The sequence below is a fragment of the Cimex lectularius genome, unplaced genomic scaffold, assembly GCF_000648675.2.
Source record: "Cimex lectularius strain Harlan isolate CLEC.00 unplaced genomic scaffold, Clec_2.1 scaffold229, whole genome shotgun sequence".
In the NCBI taxonomy this organism is placed as follows: domain Eukaryota; kingdom Metazoa; phylum Arthropoda; class Insecta; order Hemiptera; family Cimicidae; genus Cimex; species Cimex lectularius.
In genome coordinates this window covers 960,766-982,960 of record NW_019392783.1, presented here as the reverse complement: position 1 = coordinate 982,960, position 22,195 = coordinate 960,766, and the positions used below count along the sequence as shown (strand labels likewise).

At 36.8% G+C, this 22,195-nt stretch overlaps 4 protein-coding genes across 13 annotated transcripts in view; 2 read left to right on the top strand and 2 right to left on the bottom strand.

Moving 5' to 3' along the window:
• LOC106669564 overlaps positions 1–11,964 on the top strand; it is a 26,168-nt gene extending 14,204 nt beyond the window's left edge. For 4 of the 6 annotated variants that reach the window (XM_014399111.2, XM_014399112.2, XM_014399113.2 and 1 more), the window contains exons 2-8: positions 5,157–9,091; positions 9,144–9,569; positions 9,624–9,782; positions 9,900–10,088; positions 11,270–11,370; positions 11,504–11,583; positions 11,641–11,964. In XM_014399111.2, the coding sequence (XP_014254597.1) occupies positions 5,157–9,091; positions 9,144–9,569; positions 9,624–9,782; positions 9,900–10,088; positions 11,270–11,370; positions 11,504–11,583; positions 11,641–11,791 (5,041 nt within the window). In that variant the 3' untranslated portion in view covers positions 11,792–11,964. Of the gene's footprint in view, positions 1–5,156; positions 9,092–9,143; positions 9,570–9,623; positions 9,783–9,899; positions 10,089–11,269; positions 11,386–11,473; positions 11,584–11,640 lie in introns of those variants that run through there. The other 2 variants (XR_001340944.2, XM_014399114.2) reach the window with 2 other exon arrangements.
• On the bottom strand, positions 11,965–15,057 carry LOC106669561 (Bardet-Biedl syndrome 5 protein homolog). Its single transcript, XM_014399101.2, has 8 exons — positions 14,674–15,057; positions 14,472–14,620; positions 14,355–14,404; positions 14,165–14,292; positions 13,957–14,092; positions 13,796–13,897; positions 12,418–12,609; positions 11,965–12,364 (listed from the first exon to the last, which is right to left on the bottom strand). The coding sequence occupies exons 1-8, from the start codon at positions 14,952–14,954 to the stop codon at positions 12,137–12,139; spliced, it is 1,266 nt and encodes a 421-aa protein (XP_014254587.1). The 5' UTR covers positions 14,955–15,057; the 3' UTR covers positions 11,965–12,136.
• Positions 15,030–18,798, bottom strand: LOC106669520 (tRNA wybutosine-synthesizing protein 2 homolog). Its single transcript, XM_014399049.1, has 5 exons — positions 18,630–18,798; positions 15,691–15,841; positions 15,430–15,633; positions 15,144–15,361; positions 15,030–15,079 (listed from the first exon to the last, which is right to left on the bottom strand). Exons 1-5 carry the CDS (start codon positions 18,796–18,798, stop codon positions 15,030–15,032), a joined length of 792 nt encoding a protein of 263 aa, XP_014254535.1.
• Positions 18,477–22,195, top strand: LOC106669563 (uncharacterized protein C1orf131 homolog). Of its 5 annotated transcripts, XM_024227804.1 has the most exons (4): positions 19,033–19,151; positions 19,229–19,333; positions 19,390–19,848; positions 21,868–21,975. In XM_024227804.1, the coding sequence occupies exons 3-4, from the start codon at positions 19,396–19,398 to the stop codon at positions 21,934–21,936; spliced, it is 522 nt and encodes a 173-aa protein (XP_024083572.1). In that variant the 5' UTR covers positions 19,033–19,151; positions 19,229–19,333; positions 19,390–19,395; the 3' UTR covers positions 21,937–21,975. The 5 variants fall into 5 exon arrangements, with proteins under 5 accessions (XP_024083573.1, XP_014254595.1, XP_014254594.1 ...); XM_024227805.1 differs by lacking the exons at positions 19,033–19,151; positions 19,229–19,333 and adding an exon at positions 18,477–18,875 and having other exon boundaries at positions 21,868–21,976; XM_014399109.2 differs by lacking the exons at positions 19,229–19,333; positions 21,868–21,975 and adding an exon at positions 22,071–22,195 and having other exon boundaries at positions 19,011–19,151.

Below are 22,195 nucleotides of genomic sequence, written 5' to 3'. Positions count from 1 at the left end.
TCACTTGGCCTTCGAGAAAAATCAATTTTAGTACGATAAAACACTGTGAAACGAAAAACCAGTTTAGTTTTATTTGCTTTCATCTGTATGACGATTGATTTGATTGGGAGTGTATCGTGGCGAAATGTGTTTTCCACGGATCGTTGACGCATTATTGACAAGCGTACAAAATTGTTATTTTCCATTTAAATTCGCGTTTATACCCTTTTGTTAACTAATCCATCAAATCAGAATTTTTTATTTTTTTTTCACAGCGGTAAAAAACCGACAAAATTACCTAGGTTAGACTGCGGAAAAAAACAGGCTACTTCTATTCAAACCCTCTACGCCAAATAATATTATAATTCATCCATTAGTATTAATTTTGTAATATTATAAATAATTGAATTAATTGAAATAGATTAATAGATAATCTGAAGGTGCTATAACTAAAAAATATGGTGACATATGCTTCTTTGTCCAACAGCAGCAATTTTCGCCGCCTATCAAAGCAATAATGAAACCTTCCTTTACTTCCTTTATCATGGAAATCTGGCGATACTATTTTAATACCTAAAATTTTGTTTAAATTAATCGCTAGTTTATTAAGTAATATTTTGCCACTTTGTATGACTCTAAATATTTTCTGTTCAATTGGCAATGCATTGAGAGTAAAATATGATAAGTAAAGGCGCTAAATATTTTGGTTGAAGTAGTGTATATTTGTCCAACTGCAGCAATTTTTGCCCCCCCCCCATCATAACAATAATAAAACCTTCCTTCGCCCTGGAATTCTATCGATACTATTTTAATACATAAAATTTTGTGTAAATTAATCGCCATTTTATTAAGTATTATTTTGCTACTTTCTTTGACTCTAAATATTTTCTGTTCAAATAAGAATGCATTGAGAGTAAAATATGGTAAGTAAAGGCGCTAAATATGTTGGTTGACGTAGTGCATATTTGTCCAACTGCAGCAATTTTTGCCGCCCCACCATAACAATAAACCTTCCGTCGTCCTGAAAATTTGCCGATACTATTTTAATTGATGAAATTTTGTTTAAATTAGTGGTTTTTTTGTAATAGTTTACTTGGCTATAAGTGTTTTTTCTGTCTCAATAACTATGCATTGAGAGTAAAATATGGTAAAGTAGAGGCGCTAAAGCCAAGGAATATGGTGGTTGACCTAGTGCCTCTGTTCAACTGCAGCAATTTTGGCTACCCCACCGTAACAATAATGAAACCTTCCGTTGTCCTGGAAATCTGTCTACACTAAATGTCTTTAAAAAAATCTTGACTTGTCTGGTACAGATGGCTCTTCAAAAATCCTGGGAATAATGGTGGGTGGTACAGTCGGTCTCATTGTCAGACGAACCTCAGCAATTTTTGTCGCATCACCAAACAAATATTACCATGACGCCATTTATTGCAGAACAGTTTCTTTCATTTATCTATTTGATTAAATTGACAATATTGAATCTAGTATCTTTCAAAAGACTTGCTTCTCTTGCAAAGTTGACTACCTCTTTGTTTTATACTGTACAGTAAGGTTTAAAACGACATTTTCTCAGGTTTGCTTTGCATTAAAGTTTTTATTTCTCTCATAAATTGACTTTTCTAAATTTGATATATGGTACACTAAGTGCAGTTTCAATAATGCAGACCTTGACTGTCGTCCAGTAAAATAGATTTTATTTTGTACCATTTTGCCTATTGTAGATTAGGTTAGATTAGATAATAGAAGGCAGCACAAGGCCTTGTGTTACGTGACCCTAAATTATTTTAACACAATTTACAATCTGGCCTTCCAACCACACTCTTTTTTAATTGATACCCAGAATTAACCAAATTTGTTTTTAGAGAGGATTAGAAGGGAGCTCCATAAAGGGAGCGACGTAGTCTATTTTTTTTTCTTCTGTTTAGGGAAGAATGGGGTGAGTAGATTGTTAACCAACACAAGTGGGGAATCCAGTTTCGTGTAAAATCCGAATCTCGTACCCCTCGGGGGTATCGGCGTTGCGTGAAGTACGCATTCCGGAATTCTAGGTTAGCCTGTTCTTCTAATATCGAAATGCCACGAAAGTAACCAATGGTTACCATTTCTTATTGACAAAATAATCCTTCCGGTTAGTCATTATCCTTTGAGACGCTAAAAAATTACCAAGAGCCGCATGCGTACGAAATTCGGTCACCTTTTGTTAAAGCACACCGACACGTGTCAAAAGAATATATGCAAGTCTGTTTAAGATAAGGACTTATCTCGGACCGGAGGTACAATTGTTCCACTCTTCCAAATCATTAATAATTCTGTTATTGCATGTACGTCGAAACTTCCAGTTTTATGATTTTTATAAGACTTTAATAAAATTTATGTAAAGATTATTTGCATTCTTAGAGATAAAAAATGCACTTAGCAAAATCATTAAATGTACCTAAACTAATAATAAAATGCAAACATTAATCAGCCAATCGAATGCTTAGCGCGTTAAATCCTACAGTCCATTTTCAAGTGGAAATAGAGCAAAATAGCGATAAAGAAAAGAAGACGAGTAGAATAGATAGTCGCAAAATTTGGTGACTCATACATACCACTTTTTTCCTTTTTTTTCTTTTTTTTAAGAGAGAGAGAGAGAGAGAGAGAGAGAGAGAGAGAGAGAGAGAGAGAGAGAGAGAGACAGACAGACAGAAACAGAGACACACCGAGATAGTGAAAGAGAGAGGGAGCGACAAAGAGAGATAGACGAGAGAGGGAGAGAGTGAAAGAGACAGAGCAACAAAGAGAGATAGACGAGAGAGGGAAATAGTGAAAGAGGCAGGGCGAAAAGAGAGATAGTGGAAGAGATAGAGCGACAAAGAGAGATAGACGAGAGAGAGAGAGAGATAGTGGAAGAGACAGAGCGACAAAGAGAGATAGAGAGAGAATGAGTGAGAAAGATAGAGAGGGAAAGAAATGATAGATATTTAAAAATTACAATGGGGTCGCAGACAGTACAGATTGAAAAAAAGACAAAGCGTAGTTAAAAGAGGGCGAGAGAGAGAGAGGGAAAGAGGGTGAGAGAGAGAGAGAGAGAGAGAGAGAGAAGAAAGGATGGAGAAATAATCAGAGACAGTCAGACAGGGACGGAGAAACAGGAAGATGGAGACAGAAAGAGAGTGAGGGGAGAGGTGATATATACAAAAATTACAGTGAGGTCGACAGACAATACAGTTATAGTTAGTAAAAGATATAGAGGAAGATAATTAAAATAGAGAAGATATTGATACAGACATATAGAAAAAGACAAAATAGTTAAAAAAGAAAGAGAAATAGAGAGAGTAAAGGAAACAAAAAGATACGGAAAAAAGCAGATATAGACAGATAAATAAAAAGGAAGTCAGTCTTAGCTAGGAAGAAGAGAAAAATAGAGGGACAAAGAGCGTGAAATATAAAAAAATTATAGCCAGACCTGGAAATATAAGGAGTGACATCAAGAAATACATAGATATAAGAAGAGATAGCGTGTGATGGAACAAAGGTATATGAGGTTCATAAATTGATCAAGAGCCTGTTGAATGGCAGATAGAGAGAGGAAAGCCATAAATTATTCCTTTTGCCAATTTCACATTTTCTCATCGATAGGTTCGGACAAGAGGGCACGGATGAAATTCGACTTGCGAAAATGTCGAAAAGAAGTCATCACGAGCCTTGGTCGTGGATTTGGACATATTTCTCCAGCACCTGGGGGAAAATCGGCTCGCACGATCTATCGATACGACTCAAAATATGACAAGAACCGTTCATTTTAAAGACAAAATCTTTCCAGGCGAGGGATTCAACCGCTTATAAAATCAATCTCTGTTTATAAATTTTCTTGTTATAAAAATGAAATATTATGCGGAGGTAGCATGATAGAGAAAGGTTTTTTTGGATTGTTGTTTTATACTGAAAAGTGTCCACAGGTTGTTTTTACAAAGAGAGTGTTTTAAATGTTTGAATTGCATGTATCCTTTTTATTTAAAATTATTGTTTAGTGAATCACCTTCGTGCGACTCCCTGAAACAAAACGGAATCGTCCATTCGATAAAACTGGCGTTAACACAAAATTAAGACGAGCCGTTTCGTCACTGTGATATTGTTTTGTATCACGTCTGACCCAGTAACCCCACGTCGTGCACGACACGGCCGCTCTTTGGCCACCGTTCAAAAACTCTTCCGCGAGTCCTCCGGCCATCACGCAAACCCCACATTTCATGCCGATTAACGGAAAAAATATCGGATCTACCAGACAGAACGCTGTTTTTCGTCAAAAAGATTCAAGTACATAAGACCGTTAAGAATTTTTAAAAAGCTATCTCGTGTATTTTAGACTACAGGTGAAAGAGAGAAAGAGATAGATAGGGAGGGAGAGACACACACACACACACACACACAGAAAGGGAGAGGAGGGAGGGAGAGAGAGAGAGAGAGAGAGAGAGAGTGAGAGAGAACGTTTTATTTAGAATGCAGAAATCCTTTTCTCGGACCTCTCTTCATTCAATCAAGAGAGAGTCAGGAACAGACAGACCGAGAAAAAAGAAATAGAGAGGGAGAGAGGCACAGAAAGGAAGGGAGAGAGAGCGAGAGGGAGGGAGAGACAGGGAGAGAGAGAGAGACAGAGAAAGAGAGAGAGAGTGAGAGTGAGACAGAGAGAGAGAGAGAGAGAGAGAGAGAGAGAGAGAGAGAGAGAGAAATAGAGAGCATGGCACATAGAAACAGAAAAAGAAGGACAGAGAGAAAGAAAGACAGACATAGAAAGAGAGAGAGTGAGAGAGAAACAGACTGACAGAGAAAGAGAGAGACTAAAAAATCGAGTACATAAGTCAGTTAAAAACTTTTCAAAAAGCTATCTCGTGTATCTTAAACTACAAGTGTACGTAAAAACATTATTAAACAGACGTTGGTAAGCAAATATGTATATATTTGCTTGAATGCTGGTAGTTGTTTGTTTTTTCGCTTACTTATTTGTTGGGTGGTGCTTTTGTTAATGATTATTTAATGTAATGATTTATTAGTTTTGTTAATAATTAATTTGTTTGTTTATGGCTTAGTTTATTTATGTAATAGTTAGTTGGTTTATTTATTGGTTGATTTATTCATTGATTATTTTAGTTACTATTTTGTTTACTTATTGAGTGTTTTATTGTTATATGTTTTAGTATGAGGGGTCCTGATCTCCCACATCGGAGATATTCGATGCCGGAGACGGTGATGAGGAAGTTCCGGTTGGGCCAGAGTTCAAGCAGTTCCTCCGAGAGCGTCAACAGAAGGAACGGACGCCCGCGGAGGAACGCGACGAGGAGGAAACCGTCCAAGCCGAGCTGCAGAGTCAACAGGTCGTCCCAGACGAGCCCGCAAGTCAAGTGCCAATCCGACAGCCAGCCCCTCAACGAGCGAGTGTTGGTGGAAAGTTCTCCTTCCTTGTCGAGGCCGAGGGCGAGCTCTTTTCCCGACGTCTCGTCTTCGGACGAAGGGAAGATTTATAAATGTTTGAGGCCCGCATCGGCGAGCGATAAGCTCTTCGGGACACCATCGCCCTCGCATGTCTCCTGCTATGGGCCCGCCGGGCATCGCTGCGGCCTCTGCTCGAACAGTTGGTCCTACACGTCTTCTGACTACACCCTGAGCCAGACGGTGTCGGACAGGACGACTTCGACCCAAGACTCCACATTGAGCGTTCAATCTTCAAGCCCGACGACCGTTACGCCCATTTCCTTCAACTCGGAAAAGGCGAGAATCCTAGAGAGAAGCATATACGCCCCTTCGGGAAACTTAATAGCCGTCCACACCGAATGCCTCCTGATACGGCCTATCCAGGTCTCGGACGACGCGAACAACTGGCACTTCGGCTTTGCCCAGGACGACGAGGAAAGCAGGCTCGCGCTGATGCCACAATCGGTGGGCACCATCACGGAAGACGATATCGGGGCCATCACCTCAGGGAGAAAAGACAGAAGCACGTCAGTCGGAGAATGGGACAAGCGAGAACTCAAAGAAATCCAGTCAAAAATGGACAAGAGCACGTACATTGACAGCGCACTAGAATACGTCTCGGACGTCTCAGAGAACGCTCAACCGCCAAAGTCCATCTCAAAAATCGAGTATTCCAGAGAAATAGGTGTGAACACTGATGTTGAAAATGCATTTACAAACGTAGGCGTTCAAGTGAGCGAAAATAATTTTAACAGGGATAAAAAAAACGCCAAGCCAGCAAACGGTAATATAACACCTGCTGAAGAAAAGCCGAGAAGACTTAGGCAAATTCACAAACTCGGAAAAAGCTTAGATAGAAAAGACAAATGTCACCAGACGGAAAATATTCTTAAATCGAGTAAATCGTTTCCTCCCTTGGCAGTTTGTTATCAAAAAGCGGTGAGCAAGAGTCTGGACGCGGATGTCGCCTGCACCGGAGGCAACTACAAAGACATGGCAGAGGCGGAATCCGTGATAGCCAGATTTTCCGCCGTGCCGAGGTCAAACTCGATGATAGTCAATACTTCTTCTGTTGACTATTCCAGCGACAGTGACCTGAGTCTGACCGACAGCCTCGAAGACCAGTTGACGGTAGAGAATGAATGGCCGGAGAGCAAGCACGACAACAGGCTGGTCAGAGGTGAGGTCAGTTTAGAGGCTTCGCACAGCAAAAAGAAATTTCGAAAAGGAGGAGACGCCTACGCTTATTTTCTGTCCATCAACGGGGAACAGGACATGATCAAAGAGTACCCCATCCCCGAATGGCTGTCCGCACGTCTGAAAAGGAGCGAGGAAGAGATTAAAAAACTATTCGAAATCAAACTCAACAAAAGTCAAACTATTATATACAGGAGGAGGAAGAAGACTGTGAAAAGGGTGGAAAATTACGAATCGAATTCGTCCAATTCCAAAGAGAACCCAAAGAGAAAATCTGCCAAATCTGTAAAGTTCGAGTGCAAAGGGAACGAGGAAAGTCAGAGCAACACAAGGAAAGGGACCGACAGAGTGGAACAGACGAGTTCGAACAACAGAGGAGAAAGTAATAAAACGGTGATCGTTAAACCGAACAATCAACCGTGCGATCGAGACGACAAACCGTCAAAAGAAAACGGCCAATTAGCTATAACGAACAAAAACAGCCAAGATGGTCAAAATTACGTTCACATTTCTGAGATAATCAAGATAGAAATGTCGAACCAGTTAAAAACTGTGATAACTAAGGAGAAACAGATCAACCTGAACAACGAAGCTTTTTTAAAAGACGGTAAAAACATACAAACTTCCGAAGTTATAAATAACGAAGACGCCTTCAACAGTCAGAAGATCATAATGAAATCGAACGTTGGGCAGTTCCAACTGGACGCAGGGTCGACGAACGTCGAATTTCAGAGCACGAAAACTCGCGAAGAAGAAAAGGACGAGAAACAACAGAAGCATCTGAAGAAATTAGAGGTCGTGAAAAAGCAAGAAACTAGAGGATATTCTTTTAAACAGTTCAGACCGCTTTTCGAGTCGAAAGCCGACGACAGGACGGTCGCTGAAATTCTTTTGTCCGCTATGAACGAATGCAGTAACCCGGATGAAGATGAGAAAGGATCTAATACGAAACACGAGTCGAAATCCGTCTCGACTGCAGATTCTCCATTTACGACAGACAGAGGAGAACAAGTTGAGACGACAGAATCGAAATCAGTGTCAACAGAAGATCCTTTTACAGTAGATGAAGAACTGCAGGTCGGCAAATCTGTCGAATCTAAAGCGGTCTTGACTGACGCGTTTTCCGCTGTTAATGTTCACCAAGAGGCAATGGAGTCCAAAGCGGTGTCCACTGCAGATTCACCTTTCACAGTGAACCAGATGCAGCAGACGGAGGATGAAGAATTCGATGAGAAGAACACAACGGAAAAATCCTGCAATACGACCCATCCCTATCTCTCAGAGCTAATCCAAACGACCGAATCCTATCTAGAAAGAACTCAAAATAAAGAATCTGCAGGTCACATGGAGACAGATTCTTCAGAAAACAGTCCCACCCCGGTGTTCGACAACATCTTGAGGATGGATGAAAAAGCGAGCAACACAAACAGTTTTTCCGTGTCAACCCTGGTACAGACAAAAGAGTCTTTTCCGGAGGATGAAATATCGTTTATCGAGATGCTCAACAACCAAGAAGACAAAGGGACCGAAACAATCGACGAGGTAGACAGCAAAATGGATAAATCTTGTAACACCGTGAATCCTCTGGCATCTTCTTCCTCACAGACTGAGACGGTCAATGAAGTCAAGCCATTTTTGAATGATGGCAAGGCAGAAAAAACCGGTCATAAGGCAAAAAAGGACACTATTAGGAGGGTGCCTCTGGCTGTGGAGAAAAGTGCTAAAAGTAAAAAAGAAACTAATCTTTATTGCAAGAGGACCGGCCAGCTGTTGACAGACGACCCGAACACAACTGACATTCTAGAATTGACCAATCCACGATGCAGTTGCCACATCTGCGTTCTGCATAAAAAACAAATATCCGTCGCTGCTGAGAAACAAAAGGAGAACCAATCGTCCAGTAACAATTTGAAGACAAAGCTGCAACACAGAAAGCTTACGGATCAAAAAGAAGACAAAAGACCTCAAAAAGTCTGCGGAAGGGGTAAAAACGGTAATAATAAATTTCTAAGGAAGTTCGAAGCAATACCTGAAGAGAAGAACAGCTCCAATGAGTCTGTGATGGAAGAGCAGATCATCCCTCTGGATCTAGGGAGGGAATGGCAGAAATCTAACAAGAGCACGATGACCAACCAGAGGCAGCTGAAAGAAATCAAAGAAGATACCGAGATGAGGTACTCACCGGAAGATGATGCTGTTGAGACGGCCACAAAAAAGCCAGTCCAGGTAGCAGGCAAAAAGTCCAATCTTGTCATCGGGAGGTTCAGAGCGATTCCAGATGAAGAAGGGAAGAAAGAATCAGGTAATCTCGGCGAAGGGCTGGAAGTCATTCGTCAATACAAAGGAAGAGCCGCACTTGCAACGACGCATGTCGAGGAACACGATGAGCTCATGACACTCTCCAAAGGATGGATCAACTTCTACCTTCTTAAAGACAGTCAGGAATTCTCAGACAATGAAGAAGGTAAATTCCAATATTTTTTCTTCATGCATTTTTTTTATATTTATTATTTTAGCTCAGAATTGGCAAAATGAAGGGAACCAGATGATCCCGAAGATATCTGCAGGCAGTAAGATATCCGAAGAGAGGTTCAAGCAGTATACCGTGGAGATACATGCTACACCAGAGCATATGCAGCAGAAAGGAGTCGTTCTACCTGACCTTCCGCAAAGAGAGACCAAAAAGAAGCAGAAAAACAGCAAAAACCCCAGTAATATCACATTACCCGAAATCCACAGTTCGAGTTCCTCCTCAACACCGGAAAATGTCGAGAAACTTCAGCACAGTTCAAAAAAATACCAACAACAGCTTCCCGAAGTGTGTGGCAGGAAAAAGAGACGAGAATTCAACACAATGAGAGAGCACGTAACCGCTATAGAAAAACTGTCGAAGACTGGTGTCGAAAGGGAATTTGAAATAGCAGAGAACACACTATCTACAAGTAAGTACATATACAAATTTTGTAAACAATTTTTAACTTTTTTAATCATTTCAGAGGCGGTAGAAGTGGCACGGTCTGAACATTCTGTCAGCTCAATTACATCCTCAACGGTAATTCTTTCTGAGAGTCCTTCGCCTCAACAGCTTCAACTATCAGAGCGCAAATCCCACCATAAGCATCAGGCTTTTTACAGCCAACCAGCTAACGACATGGGTATGTTTAACTATCTGATAATAGTTGGTGAATATAAGCACATGTTGAAATATGAGAAACTATCTCAAAATTTAATTTTGCTAAAACATTTAGGAATTTGTAACCAATTTTTTCTAGGCACCAGCTGGACAGTGACAGTTGCCGGGTCGAGTGGGACGAAGGACCGGACACCCCCAGATGTTGAGATGAAGCTCACATTCGCCAAAACCAACTCGAGAAACGGCCAAGAAAACACCAGTTCAGAAAGGAGCGTTATGCAGTACAATTCACACCAAACATCCCAAATCAGCAGATCTAAGAGGCAAGGTTGTTATTATGTTTTTCCTAGTTTTTGCCCCTCCCCCATAACAAAGAAGCAATAAAAGTTGACATTTACTACAAAAAAAACTGCCTATGACAAATATTTAACCTGAATTAACTATAACTAAAAAGTCCCTCTAAAAGTATTTAATACATATCACAAAAAGCTTAACTTCGATTCTTAATTGACAAAACAACCTTTCATTACAAAATCAACCATTAAAAAAGCCCTAAGTACCACATATTTGACTATCCTACTAAAATATTGCTATACAAAAATTAAAAAAAAAAAGTATAATCTCTCGTAAATTGAGTATTACAACAAAGACATAACCTGCAACAAAATTATTACTGCCGAATTGACTTTTATAACAAAAACACTACCAGAAAAAAAATTGTATTACTGCCAAACTGACTATTACAACAAAGACATTACCATTTACCAACAAAAACTGTATTACTGTCAAATTGGCTATTACAACAACGACACTACCAATAAAAAAAATATATTATTGCCAAATTGACTATTACAACAAAGACAAAAAAAACTATATTACTGCCAAATAGGCTATTACAACAAAGACACTACCATCAACAAAAACTGGATTACTGCACCAAATTGACTCCTACAACGAAAACTTATTACTGCCGAATTGACTATTACAACAAAGACACTACCAACAACAAAAACTGTATTGCCTGACTCTAAATTAGCGATTATTTTGATCATACTGCATGATTTCCTTATCATGACCACCTAATGCAGGTTGCTTATTTTCAAAAATTGAAAATAAATCTATTTTACAACTAAACTAACAAATATAACTAATTATGTCAAATGACTCATTTTTGAAAAAATAAAGTTGTGAACTTGTATGATCTAACTTACACTACTATTACCAATATTTATATGAACCATACATTTATTTCTTTTTTTTTTTAGTTAGTTAATTAAATTTAATTATTATTAAATTTAATTATNTAATAAATTATTAATTAAATTTAATTATTTTAAGTTTTTAAATCTTTTGGATATGTAACTTAACTGAAGGAAAACCAAATATTTGTTCATTTAAATTTTCTTTCTGTTTTATTAAAAGCAAGATACAATTTTTTTAAATTCAATCCAATACATTTTTTCCAATTTAGTTATTATTAATTAACAATGCTTGTTTTTACACAAATAGGAGGAAAGATGATTGAACAGTATGCACACAGTTTAAGAAACGAAAGGCATTCTCTCCAATACGTGCCAGAGCTTTCGTTTCAAAATCTTCAACAGACCAAGGTATAAATTGAAAAGAAAAAGACCAAAAGTGCATGCCTAGAAAGTAAAATGCTTGATAAAAACAAAAAGAGATAGTCATTTCTAAATAGTAGGATTTAATCAGTTTGAAGAATGTAGGAGTGTGTGTTGATAGAAGGAGAGAACGAGGTTGGAGCCGCCTGACGACATGGACGGTTTTCTCGACCCGGAATACGCCTCCCGTTTTGACACAAGGTAAACCAACATTATTTCTTGTAAAATCATTTGATTTCTAACCAATTTTGACAACAGGTCAAAAATGAGCTTGGAAGGCAGCGATATCAGCATCTGCAGTGACCTACAGGTAACTGGGCTCGCCATTACGCCCGAGTTAAAACCGAGAGTGCCCACGCAGAGTGAACGAGACTTGGTCAGGAGGCAGAGATACAGATTCACAAGATAATCAGTGCCTTTCAAAATTTTTCAAAACAGTACAAGCAATATGAAAACTTGTACTGCAAATTTGTAAAATAACAATTAATCTAATAATTTAACATATATACATAAATATATTTTTGTACTGTTAATTAATTTTTGTATTATTGAAACTTAGGTTAGACAATTAAAAAAATTAAAGTTATTAAACTTTATTATATTCTGGTGTTTTATTCTTTTACTTCATAGAGCTTTATCACTTCACTTTGAACATTCCACAATAGGTGTTGGGAAATAATCATAAGTTTTTGGCTTTAATACAAATTAAATTTGCCTTAAAAAAAAAAGCCTACTGTATTTGAATATAAACAATTTATGATTTTGTATTTATCGGAGGAGGCACAACTTGCCAGAGCGAGGCGAGCGTATGGCCCTCCCTGATAGTCTCGATAGCAAGGCCGAGCTCTGGTGAATAAACCGGCGGGCCGTCCTCACCCTCCTGCCCCTCGGCATAGTAAGCACTCAGGATGCCGGCGTGATCTTCCGTTTCGACTTCCTCCACTTCTTCAGCTTTGATGGGCTCACTCTCTGACAGGACGGCCTGAGGAGGGAATAATTAAATTTCAAAAATTGTATACTGCTGTGTAAACATACCTGCTCGCTGATTGAATACTGTACACCAAACTCGGGGTTCGCCGAGTGAATTTTGTACATGGAGATAAGTTCGTTGCTTATTTCATGCAGCTTGCTTTGTGGATCTATCCTGAATCCTAAAACATATGCTCCACTTCCAGGGCGGCTTTCCACAACAAGTGCAGGCCCGAATCTTGAATCCCTGATTTTAATCTAAAAGCAATATTAATGTTATAGTGTAAAATCTGTAAAATTTATTTATTTCAAAGCCATCTAAATCAATTTCAATAATAATTAGGATAACCTAAAGTAAAATCACACTGGTTTTTCAAGATTACTTACAAATCTTAAGACCATTAAGAGAGGGAAAAAACTAACAACAATCATAGTGCTGAATCACTGAACCAGAATTGGCTAAATTAATTTATTATTGTCTACAATAACAAAGACACCAGCAAAAACAAAGCATTTCTGATGAGCGGGGGGGCATATTACTGTTGAATTGACTATTACAACAAAGGCTCTACCAACAACAAAAATCATTATAATGCTGAATTATTCAAGTGACAACCAAGACACTAGAGGGAAACAGTATTAATATTGAATTGACTATTACAACAAAGACACTACAAAAAAATGCTAAATTAATTTAAGTGGTTATAACAACAAAACACTACAGGGGAAATAGTGCTACTGTTGAAATGGATATTACAACAAAGGCACTACCAACAACAAAAACAGTATTACCGCTGAATTAATTAAAGTGGATATAACAGCAAAGACAATAGGAGAAAAAAAAACAGTGTTACTGTTGAATTGGCTATTACAACAAAAGCACTACCAACAAACAAAAACCATATTACCACTGAATTGGTTAAATAGGTTATCACAAGTGACAATAGGGGGGACAGTATTACTGTTGAAGTGACTATTACAACAAAGACATCACAAAAACAAAAAAGTATTACCGCTGAATAAATTAACAACAAAGACAATAACAACAAAAACACTAGGGGGGGGGGATAAAACAATGTCACTGTTGAATTGGTTATTAAACAAAGGCTCTACCAATAACAAAAACGATATTACTGCTGAATTGACTATTACAACAAAGACACTACCAACAGCCTAAACCTGATTACCACTGGACCAACGGAGATACTATTACTATAAAGACGTTACCAAGAACAAAAATCAAGCCTTCACTCACAATAATATGAACACAATGTCTAACAAAATGATTGGTAATGAACAAATCGTTAACAATATTTACTTAACATGAATTAGTTCAAAAGAGCTACCTTTAATAAAGATATTGCAAATTATAGTTGAATGAACCACTTAATAAAATTCCTAGTTACTGCTAAATACATAAAATTAAATACAGATATTTACTTACAGATGCTATCTGTATATAAGGCAGTGAAATATTGAAGTTTTCGTTCATTTCCGCAAACCAGACAAGGCGAATATTTGTGATGTAAAATGACCCAAGGTTGCCCTGAAAATTGAATCATCAATTCTCACAATGCCGGGGTGGATTGGGCAACTCGGTCTTACCTGGTCGCTTGAAAGGTTCCATACGCCGTCGATTACATTGTATATTTGCTCGAGCGGCAAGATGGAGAGCTGCTTATTCCTTACAACAGCACCTCGCAACTTTAACTCACGATATGGCCTTGCAGACAAATACGCTCTAAATAAAGTTTAAAACAGTGTTTAAATTAAATCTAATCATATTATTGCAAACTTTAAGTATGTAACTTACTTATGGACTCCCATAACTGATGTGAAGTGCCTCGTGTTTCCAGAGACAAGGTTGGTAAATATAAATTCAAATCTAGAGTTGTTAAATTTCGTAAGAAGGTGGAGGGCTTCTGTTGTCCCTCTTAATTTCTAAAATTAAAATAATAATTGTGACACCATGATTAAATTTGTACGCAATGAGTTGTACTCACTGAATTGACAACTTTGGTCGAAGCTGATACTATACAATTCAATCCAATCGCTTTAAAAATAAAGGAGAAAAATTGATTGATATTCAATTTGTTTTAATCAAATAAAATAAACTTTACATAGGCTTATACGTAGAATAGACAAAGAATGCCACATTATTCTCAAGTTGGTGACAATTAGCCTTCCTTTATCACCGTTATTGCCTTTTGTGTCTTCAACAAAGTCGAGTTTGTCTATGATTTTCTCTCCGGAACGCATCTTGCTTTGCCTGGAATATAAAAAATATATAATTTTTTTTAAATTTATTAATTGTTAACGTACGTGATGGGGACGTCAAAACGGACTTCCCTGTCTTCCCATAGTTCATTGCCATCTTTTTTCAATTTGTTTTTATTGCTTCCGATTAGAACGGCCATTCTCAAAAGTAACAGAATGAAAACAAATTTGTTTGCCCTGTCGTCATGACGACACACCATGCTGTTCATTATTGATTTTTTGTGTTTATTATGCAGGCGAGCAACGAACGGAAAATACAAGATGGTCAATATGTGGCGCATAAGATTTGACCTTGAACACCTCCTCGATGCAGACTTTCCAGCCATCGCCTTGAGTCTTTTCAAAACAATGTAACAAACTGTGCCCGAGGTGGACCGTGAAGTAAAACCATTCGTTCATCTTCACCTTGAATGCTTTGTCAAGGGTTGAAACCTTGTAATCGCCATGTGGCCTGCTCAATTCAAAAATCAACGTTTCATCGACAATATTCTCAAGGATGCCAAGGCAGATTGTACAGTCATTTTTTATGTTTAAGTTCGAAGTGACGTTCTCGTGAATGTAAAGAATGCCTCCTGATGGCAGAAGCGCGTCACAAGCCGTCTCCCATGAACACCGCGAACTCGGGATAAGCCCGAGGTTAACCCGGTCGGCCACACCTTTCGGACAGACTTCTCTATTATCACCAAAATGGACCGCACACTTCTCCGATACTTTATTCAAAATTAAATTCTTCCTAAAATAACAAAAATTAAAAAACAAGTGAGAAGAGATAAATAGATATTGAAATAAACACAAAAATACTTGAGAGCTTCAACTGCATCTGGATTCCATTCGCAAGCATGGACGAACTTGGCATTCGCATGAACCAAATAAGGAAGCGTGAAGTAGCCGATGCCTGCAAAGAGATCAACGACCACTTCACCTTTGCAATTCAAAGATGCAATCCTGTGCCTTTCAGTTATGTTCCCTGCACAAAACATATTCTTCTCTATGTTCCATGTATACCTTCAAACATAGAAAAAATGTTAATAAAACATCAATAATTTAAAAAATAAAACGTACCTTATTTTATTATCTTTGAAGTCAGTATGAGGTGAGTCGCCAAAGACAAGCCTGGCCTGTGGCGTACGAAAATCGTCATTTTTTATCCTAGATTTCAGTCCAATTCTCTTTCCGTTGTACAAAGAACAGACTAATTTCCAAAGTTCGTCCCCTTGAAAATAACAGACATTTTTGAAAACAGATTTCAATAGAAGTCCTGTATTGACTCTTGCGTTTGTCCTGACATACTGCCTATCGCTAACTAATCTGGTGGACCAAAGCTCATTAAAAACAAGCTAACCAAACATTAAAACGTATACAGATCTACCTCCATTGGAAATATTTATAAAAGGAGAGGTGAGGAAAAGCTCATTTAGGCTCCAGAAACAATCTAATTGGACGGGTACTTCGGGCTGATTTTGGATTAATAAAATATCCATTCCTTGAAATGAGGATTGACAATCCCGGAAATAATCTTGACAACATTCTATGAAGTGTGTGTTATTTAGTGACCGTTACTTGATGATTATTTGGAGGTCGTGAGATGTGGTCTGGGTGTGACGTAGATTTTAGAAAAACATTTTCTTTATCGTACCAATGTTTCGATCTTTATTGAGATCATCTTCAGGGCTCAAAGTGTTTGTTTTCCGTGTAGATGTGTCATTCTTGTCTGTCGAGTTGAGAGTGCGTGGATGTCAGGTCGATTTTATACATACTGACTTCAGTAAAGCATTTGATCATGTAAAACATAATATTTTGTGCAGTAAGCTTGAAGCTATAGGTGTACATGTTAAATTACTAAAATGGCTTAGGGACTATCTAAAGAGAGAAAACAATCAGTAATTGTAAATAATTCAAGATCTATACCAATAACTGTTAGTTCCGGTATGCCCCAAGGAGACAACTGTAGCCATTATTGTTCAATATTTTTACAAATGATGTTCCTAAATGTTTTGAATTTTGTGAATTCAGGCTCTTTGCAGACAACTTAAAACTTTTTAAACTGGTAAAATCTTTAGAGGACTGTGATATGCTTAATCAAGAGTACTCAACTCTAGTTAATAATTGGTATGATATTAATAACATGTCCCTAAATATTGATAAATGTAAATTGTGTTATCGTCGAAAATCAAATCCCATTACTTACAAGTATAAAATATGTGATACTAAATTGTTGACTTTAAAGTATTATTAAGGACCTTAGAATAATTTTTGATTGTATTCTCTCTTTTGTTTTACATATTGAAACGACTGTAAATAAATGTTTAAAACTGCTTGCTTAAAGAAAAATACAATAAAATTTATTAATTTTCATTGTATAAGAGTGCTTTACTTATCATTAATAAGGCCCATTCCGGAATATAATTCAGCAGTTTGGTCAACTTATTATATAAAATATGTTCAGTGCAAAACAGATTCCTCAAGTATGGGGCTTTCAAGCTCGGCCTAAGTTTGGAATCTCTTTCTTATAAAGGCCTTAGGTTGTTGATGAACATATGTATTCTAGAAAAGTATAGAAAAGTTGGCAACTTTACAGTTTAATTATGTTTTTTGTTTGTGTTCAGGAAAAAGTTACAGTTTGTTTCAGATTAATAAATAACTTACTTATTTAACCGTCCGGAACTGTTAGAAAGAATTGCATTGAATAATATACCTGATAAACGAACTAGATATAGAAAGTTGTTTTATGTGACTATTAGCAAAACAAACTACATGGTCAACTCTTACAGAATATGCACAGAGGCTAATAATGTTCAGATGAATCTATTTCATAATTCATTGTGTTCTATGAAAAATATGTAAATTGTATAATGTTCTTAATTGGCTTGCCATTAATGATGATATTATTATTAAATTGGGACCACGACAGTAAGTGGTTAAGGCGTCAGACTCTCGGCTAATAGATCCCGTGGTCATGCGTTCGATTCCCACCATCACCTCTGGACTTTTCTCTGATGCCTAAGGGGACCGTTGGCCACAATTGAAAAAAACTGACAGGACATTAATCTGTGTCTGAGGCTGGATCAGATCACAGTGACCCTGAATTTGGTCCCAACCCCCTTCAAAAATTACTTTCTTCGATAGAAGACACCAGCATGCCAGGTGGCTCAAATTCATACGCGTGTTGTGAGCTCCCAAAAATTGTGCAATGAAGAAAGTTCAATTAGCTGCTGCCCACTGAGAAGACCTCTCCATAATGGGTATTCTACCAGACCCTTTTTGCCGTTTTTGCAAAATAAAAGAAGAAACAGCAAGGCACTACCTCACAGAGTGTGATAGGGATGCTAGTTCTAGATTTGAAATCTTTGAAGGAGCGGACATCACCAAATCACTCCCCGAGATAAAATGGTCCAAAATCTTCGGGATTTGTGAACAAGTCCAAGAGATTTATGCAGGACACGTGAGCCAACCGAGTCCCGAACCTTTTAGGGATGGGGTACGAGTCTACCCAGGCATTTAACCCTTCGGGTCTTGGTCGCCCACCCTGCGTAATATATATAATATATATACCACAGCTGCAGTGTTCATCGGGAACTACTCCAATTCCTGGTATCTATTTTTTTTTTTTTTTTTTTTTTATTAAAAAATAGGCTAAATTATAGGTTTATCACCCTGCAGACCAGAGGAGGAAATCTCAAGGATATAATTCATAATTTAAATTGTAGCCAATTCTTAATAGTTCTATATTAGAATCCATGTGTAACTAGTGGTAGTTCATAGCTTAGATACCGCAAGCAACTATGGCTAGTTGCTCTAACGATATATAACCGTCATAAAATCCTAGTTTGGATTTTTTTATATATAGTGATCAAAATCTAGGAGATATTTTAAGCACAATTTAATTTAATTTAAATAATCATTTTAATCATTATTTTTAGATCAATTACAATACCATGCTATATAAACATGTACAGTGTAATTTAAATCAAAATTGACTTGTAAAAGAGATTCTGTTGTACCTGCTTCGTGCCACTTCCCATTTTGGAAAGTAGGATCTGTGAATATCAGCATATCACCGAATTTCTCATAAAAACGAGGCAGCTCTCCTGTCAGACTTTCGGTCCAGAGCTTTTTGCTGAGCATGAATCCCCTGATTTTCTCCTGGTTTTCGATCTGTCTTTTTGACATTTTTTCTCCAAATGGAAAATGCACGTGGAAACGAGTATGATAACCTTCGCCAATAGACAAGCAAACTATTGATACCGGTACAGTACAAACACAGTTCAACCAGAATTTGTTGTATTTGTCCCATATTATTTGTAATATTGACATTTAACATTTTTCCTTTTAAAGTTCGACAATTTAACTTTTTTATTAAACAGTTTAAAAATTAAGCCCTTCCTTATCATCCAAAGGAAGGTTTCACTATTGTTATAGAAAGGATTGTTTACACACGTGCTTGATAACTTGTGTCAAGCTTGAAACAATTTTATTTATTTATTTTTTAATGTTTATATAAGATTAATCTACTTCTGAATTTGGTAAGAACAATAAAGTATAAATTTTGCTAAAAAAATTATAACTGTTTTTAATTTGCTCTATGTATATCCTACTATAGCAAATTCTACTTTGTGAAAGCAGGCTTTGTAATCATTCTGAACTGCTAAAACTTGTACAAAAAGGAAAACATATTAAACATTTATTTTGTTATATCTTTATTAAAGTATGTTTATAATTGTTTACCACAATCAACAGTTCTTAAGATAGTGTTGTTTCCAGGATAAAATGGGAGAGAGCGGAGATCCTTATTTTGTACCGACCAGGTCTAGTGTTAGGGGGGTTAAGCACGAAGTAGTCGTTTTCAGCGAGAAGAGGCATGAAAAGAAACCCGTCGTTGCTGCTGAAAAGTCGAACATTAAGGAGCTCGACATGAAACAGGCGAGGTTCGAAATATACAAGTTTGCCCAGACCGGCCTCACAAACCCCGACAAGCACAAGTCAAACAAGGAGCTCGCCCTGGCCCTGGGCGCCGTACCGCCGAAAAACAAGTATCTCAACTACAAGAAACTCAAGGAAGAGCGAAAGAGGGAAAAGGAAGAGAAGAACAAGAAGAAAGACCTGTTTCTGCTTGGCAAGCAATTCCGACCGGATCGCTACGACAGGAAGCGTACTGATAGTAAGGCAGTCTTGAAGCAAAAGCGGAAAATTGGAAGTGGAATTCTTAATGTGTACGGCACTGTAAGTACACTTATAAATAAATTAAAAAATTATAATGACACATTCTGTGCATTAAATCTTAGTTTACTGTCCTTGTCTGCAAATTTGACTATTCAGTCTGATTGCTTTTAAATAAAGTTTGTTTTCTCACAAATTGTAAACTTTTCAAAACTGCAAAAACTAAATAGAATAAAATAAACATAAAATCATAAGAAATTTGATCATCCTGGTCTACTGTCTTACTAGTTTCATCCTTCAGACGTGATTTGGAACTTTACAGTCTTCATGTTGTGCACAATGAAGATTTTGAATTTTTACTTCAGTTGTAGTTAGGCAATTGAGGTACAATTGTCTTTTAGAAGACAATTAAGGCTTATTCAAATATTTATTCGTATAACTGACTTCGTAATAGTATACAATTCTGTCTTTGTCAAGTAGTTTTTGGTATAATTAACTATCTTGAATTAGGATTAGTCAGATCTTTGTTGGTATAACCATTAATTGTTGGTATATATTTTTTTGATATATCTCTTTTCTTTACAGTAAACAATTCTGGCTTATTGGCATCTTTGTTGGTAAAACTGTTTTTGTAGTAACAAATAATTATTACTGGGAGGTCTTTGTTGATGTAATTGACTTAATAGTAACAGACAGTACAGAAGTAAATCTTTGTTGGTATAAGTATTTGTTGTAAAAGTAGACAAATCTAGCTTATTCAGGTCATTGTTGGTATAACTGTTTTTGTAATACCAGACAATTCAGTGATAGGTCTATGTATAATTTATTTCTCTAAATGTAGATGATTTGTCACTTTGTTGGTATATCTGTCTTTGTAGTAACAAATATTTGTTGGTGTAACTACCTTTATAGCAACATAAATTTCAGTGGAACATCTTTGTTGGTATAATTATTTTTAGTAAAATAAAAAAATTCTTGCTTAGTCAGGTCTTTGTTAGTGTAACTGTCTTTGTAGTACCAGACAATTTAGTGGTAGGTCTTTATTGGTATTATTTATTTCTCTAAAAGTAGACAATCCTGGCTTATTCGTGTCTTTGTTGGTGTATCTGCCTTGTAGAAACAAATATTTGTTGGTGTCACTACCTTAATAGCAACATAAAATTCAGTTGAACATCGTTGTGTAACTATTTTTTGTAAAAGAAGAAAATTCTAGCTTAGTCAGGTTTTTGTTGGTATAATTTATTTCTCTAAAAGTAGACAATTCTGGCTTATTCGTGTCTTTGTTGGTATATCTGTCTTTATAGAAACAAATATTTGTTGGTGTCACTACCTTAATAGCAACATAAAATTCAGTGGAACATCTTTGTTTCTATAACTGTTTTTTGTAAAAGAAGAAAATTCTAGCTTAGTCAGGTCTCTGTTTGGTATAACTGTTTTTATAGACCAGACAATTCATTGATAGGTCTCTGTTTTTTAACAAGTTTCGTTAAAATAGACAATTCTGGCTTTTTAGTCTTTTTGAAAAGATAGTGCCTACTCACAGTAAGTTATTTTAATGATCCGGATTTCAAGCATACAGCTCATCATCAGGTTGAAGAAGCACTACAACTACATCTCTCGACATGAATTGCAAGACTTGCAAAACTCTCTAAAAGTAGACAATTCTGGCTTATTCTTGTCTTTGTTGATATTTCTCTTTGTAGTCTTGCAATTCATGTCAAGAGACATGATTGTAGAGCTCCTTCAACTTGATGATTAGTTGTAGGCTAACAACTTACTGTGAGTAGGAACTATCTTTTTAAAAAGATTGAACAATGTACTCACTCCTCCATTTGTCTTTTCTATTCTGGCTTTTTTTTTTTCTCTGTCAGTAAAACTGTCTTTATAGAAGACGTTGTAGTTTATTCAGGCCTTTGTTGGTATAACACTGTCTAAAAATCAGCATTGTATGCAATAATTTATATTTCCTCCACAAAGTGAAACAAACGTCCGACAAAGTTATTATCAAAATTATATAGTTTTGTATAATTGCTCCTTATATAGAACCAAGGCATGGCAGCCTTATTATGTTGTTTTCTGTAGGTCTTGACCTCCAAAGTGTTCATCTGCAGCATACAGCCAATTATTAGTCGAGTACACATTGGAATTTGACAATATTTAAATAGTTGGATAAAATGGGGATTTGTCAAAGAAAGAAATACATTTTCACACAGGATGTGTTAAAATAAAGAATTGTGCTTTATTATGGTTTGCTTATTTTTCTCACATTTCTTTATTATTTACAGGTGAAGAAGAAAAAATAATCAAAATAAATTTTTATTCTGTCTAATCATTATGCCCTAAAGTTGAAAACTGTACAGTAAAAAATGAACTAAAGTGTTTAAATAAATTAATCAACTTTTTTCAAGAG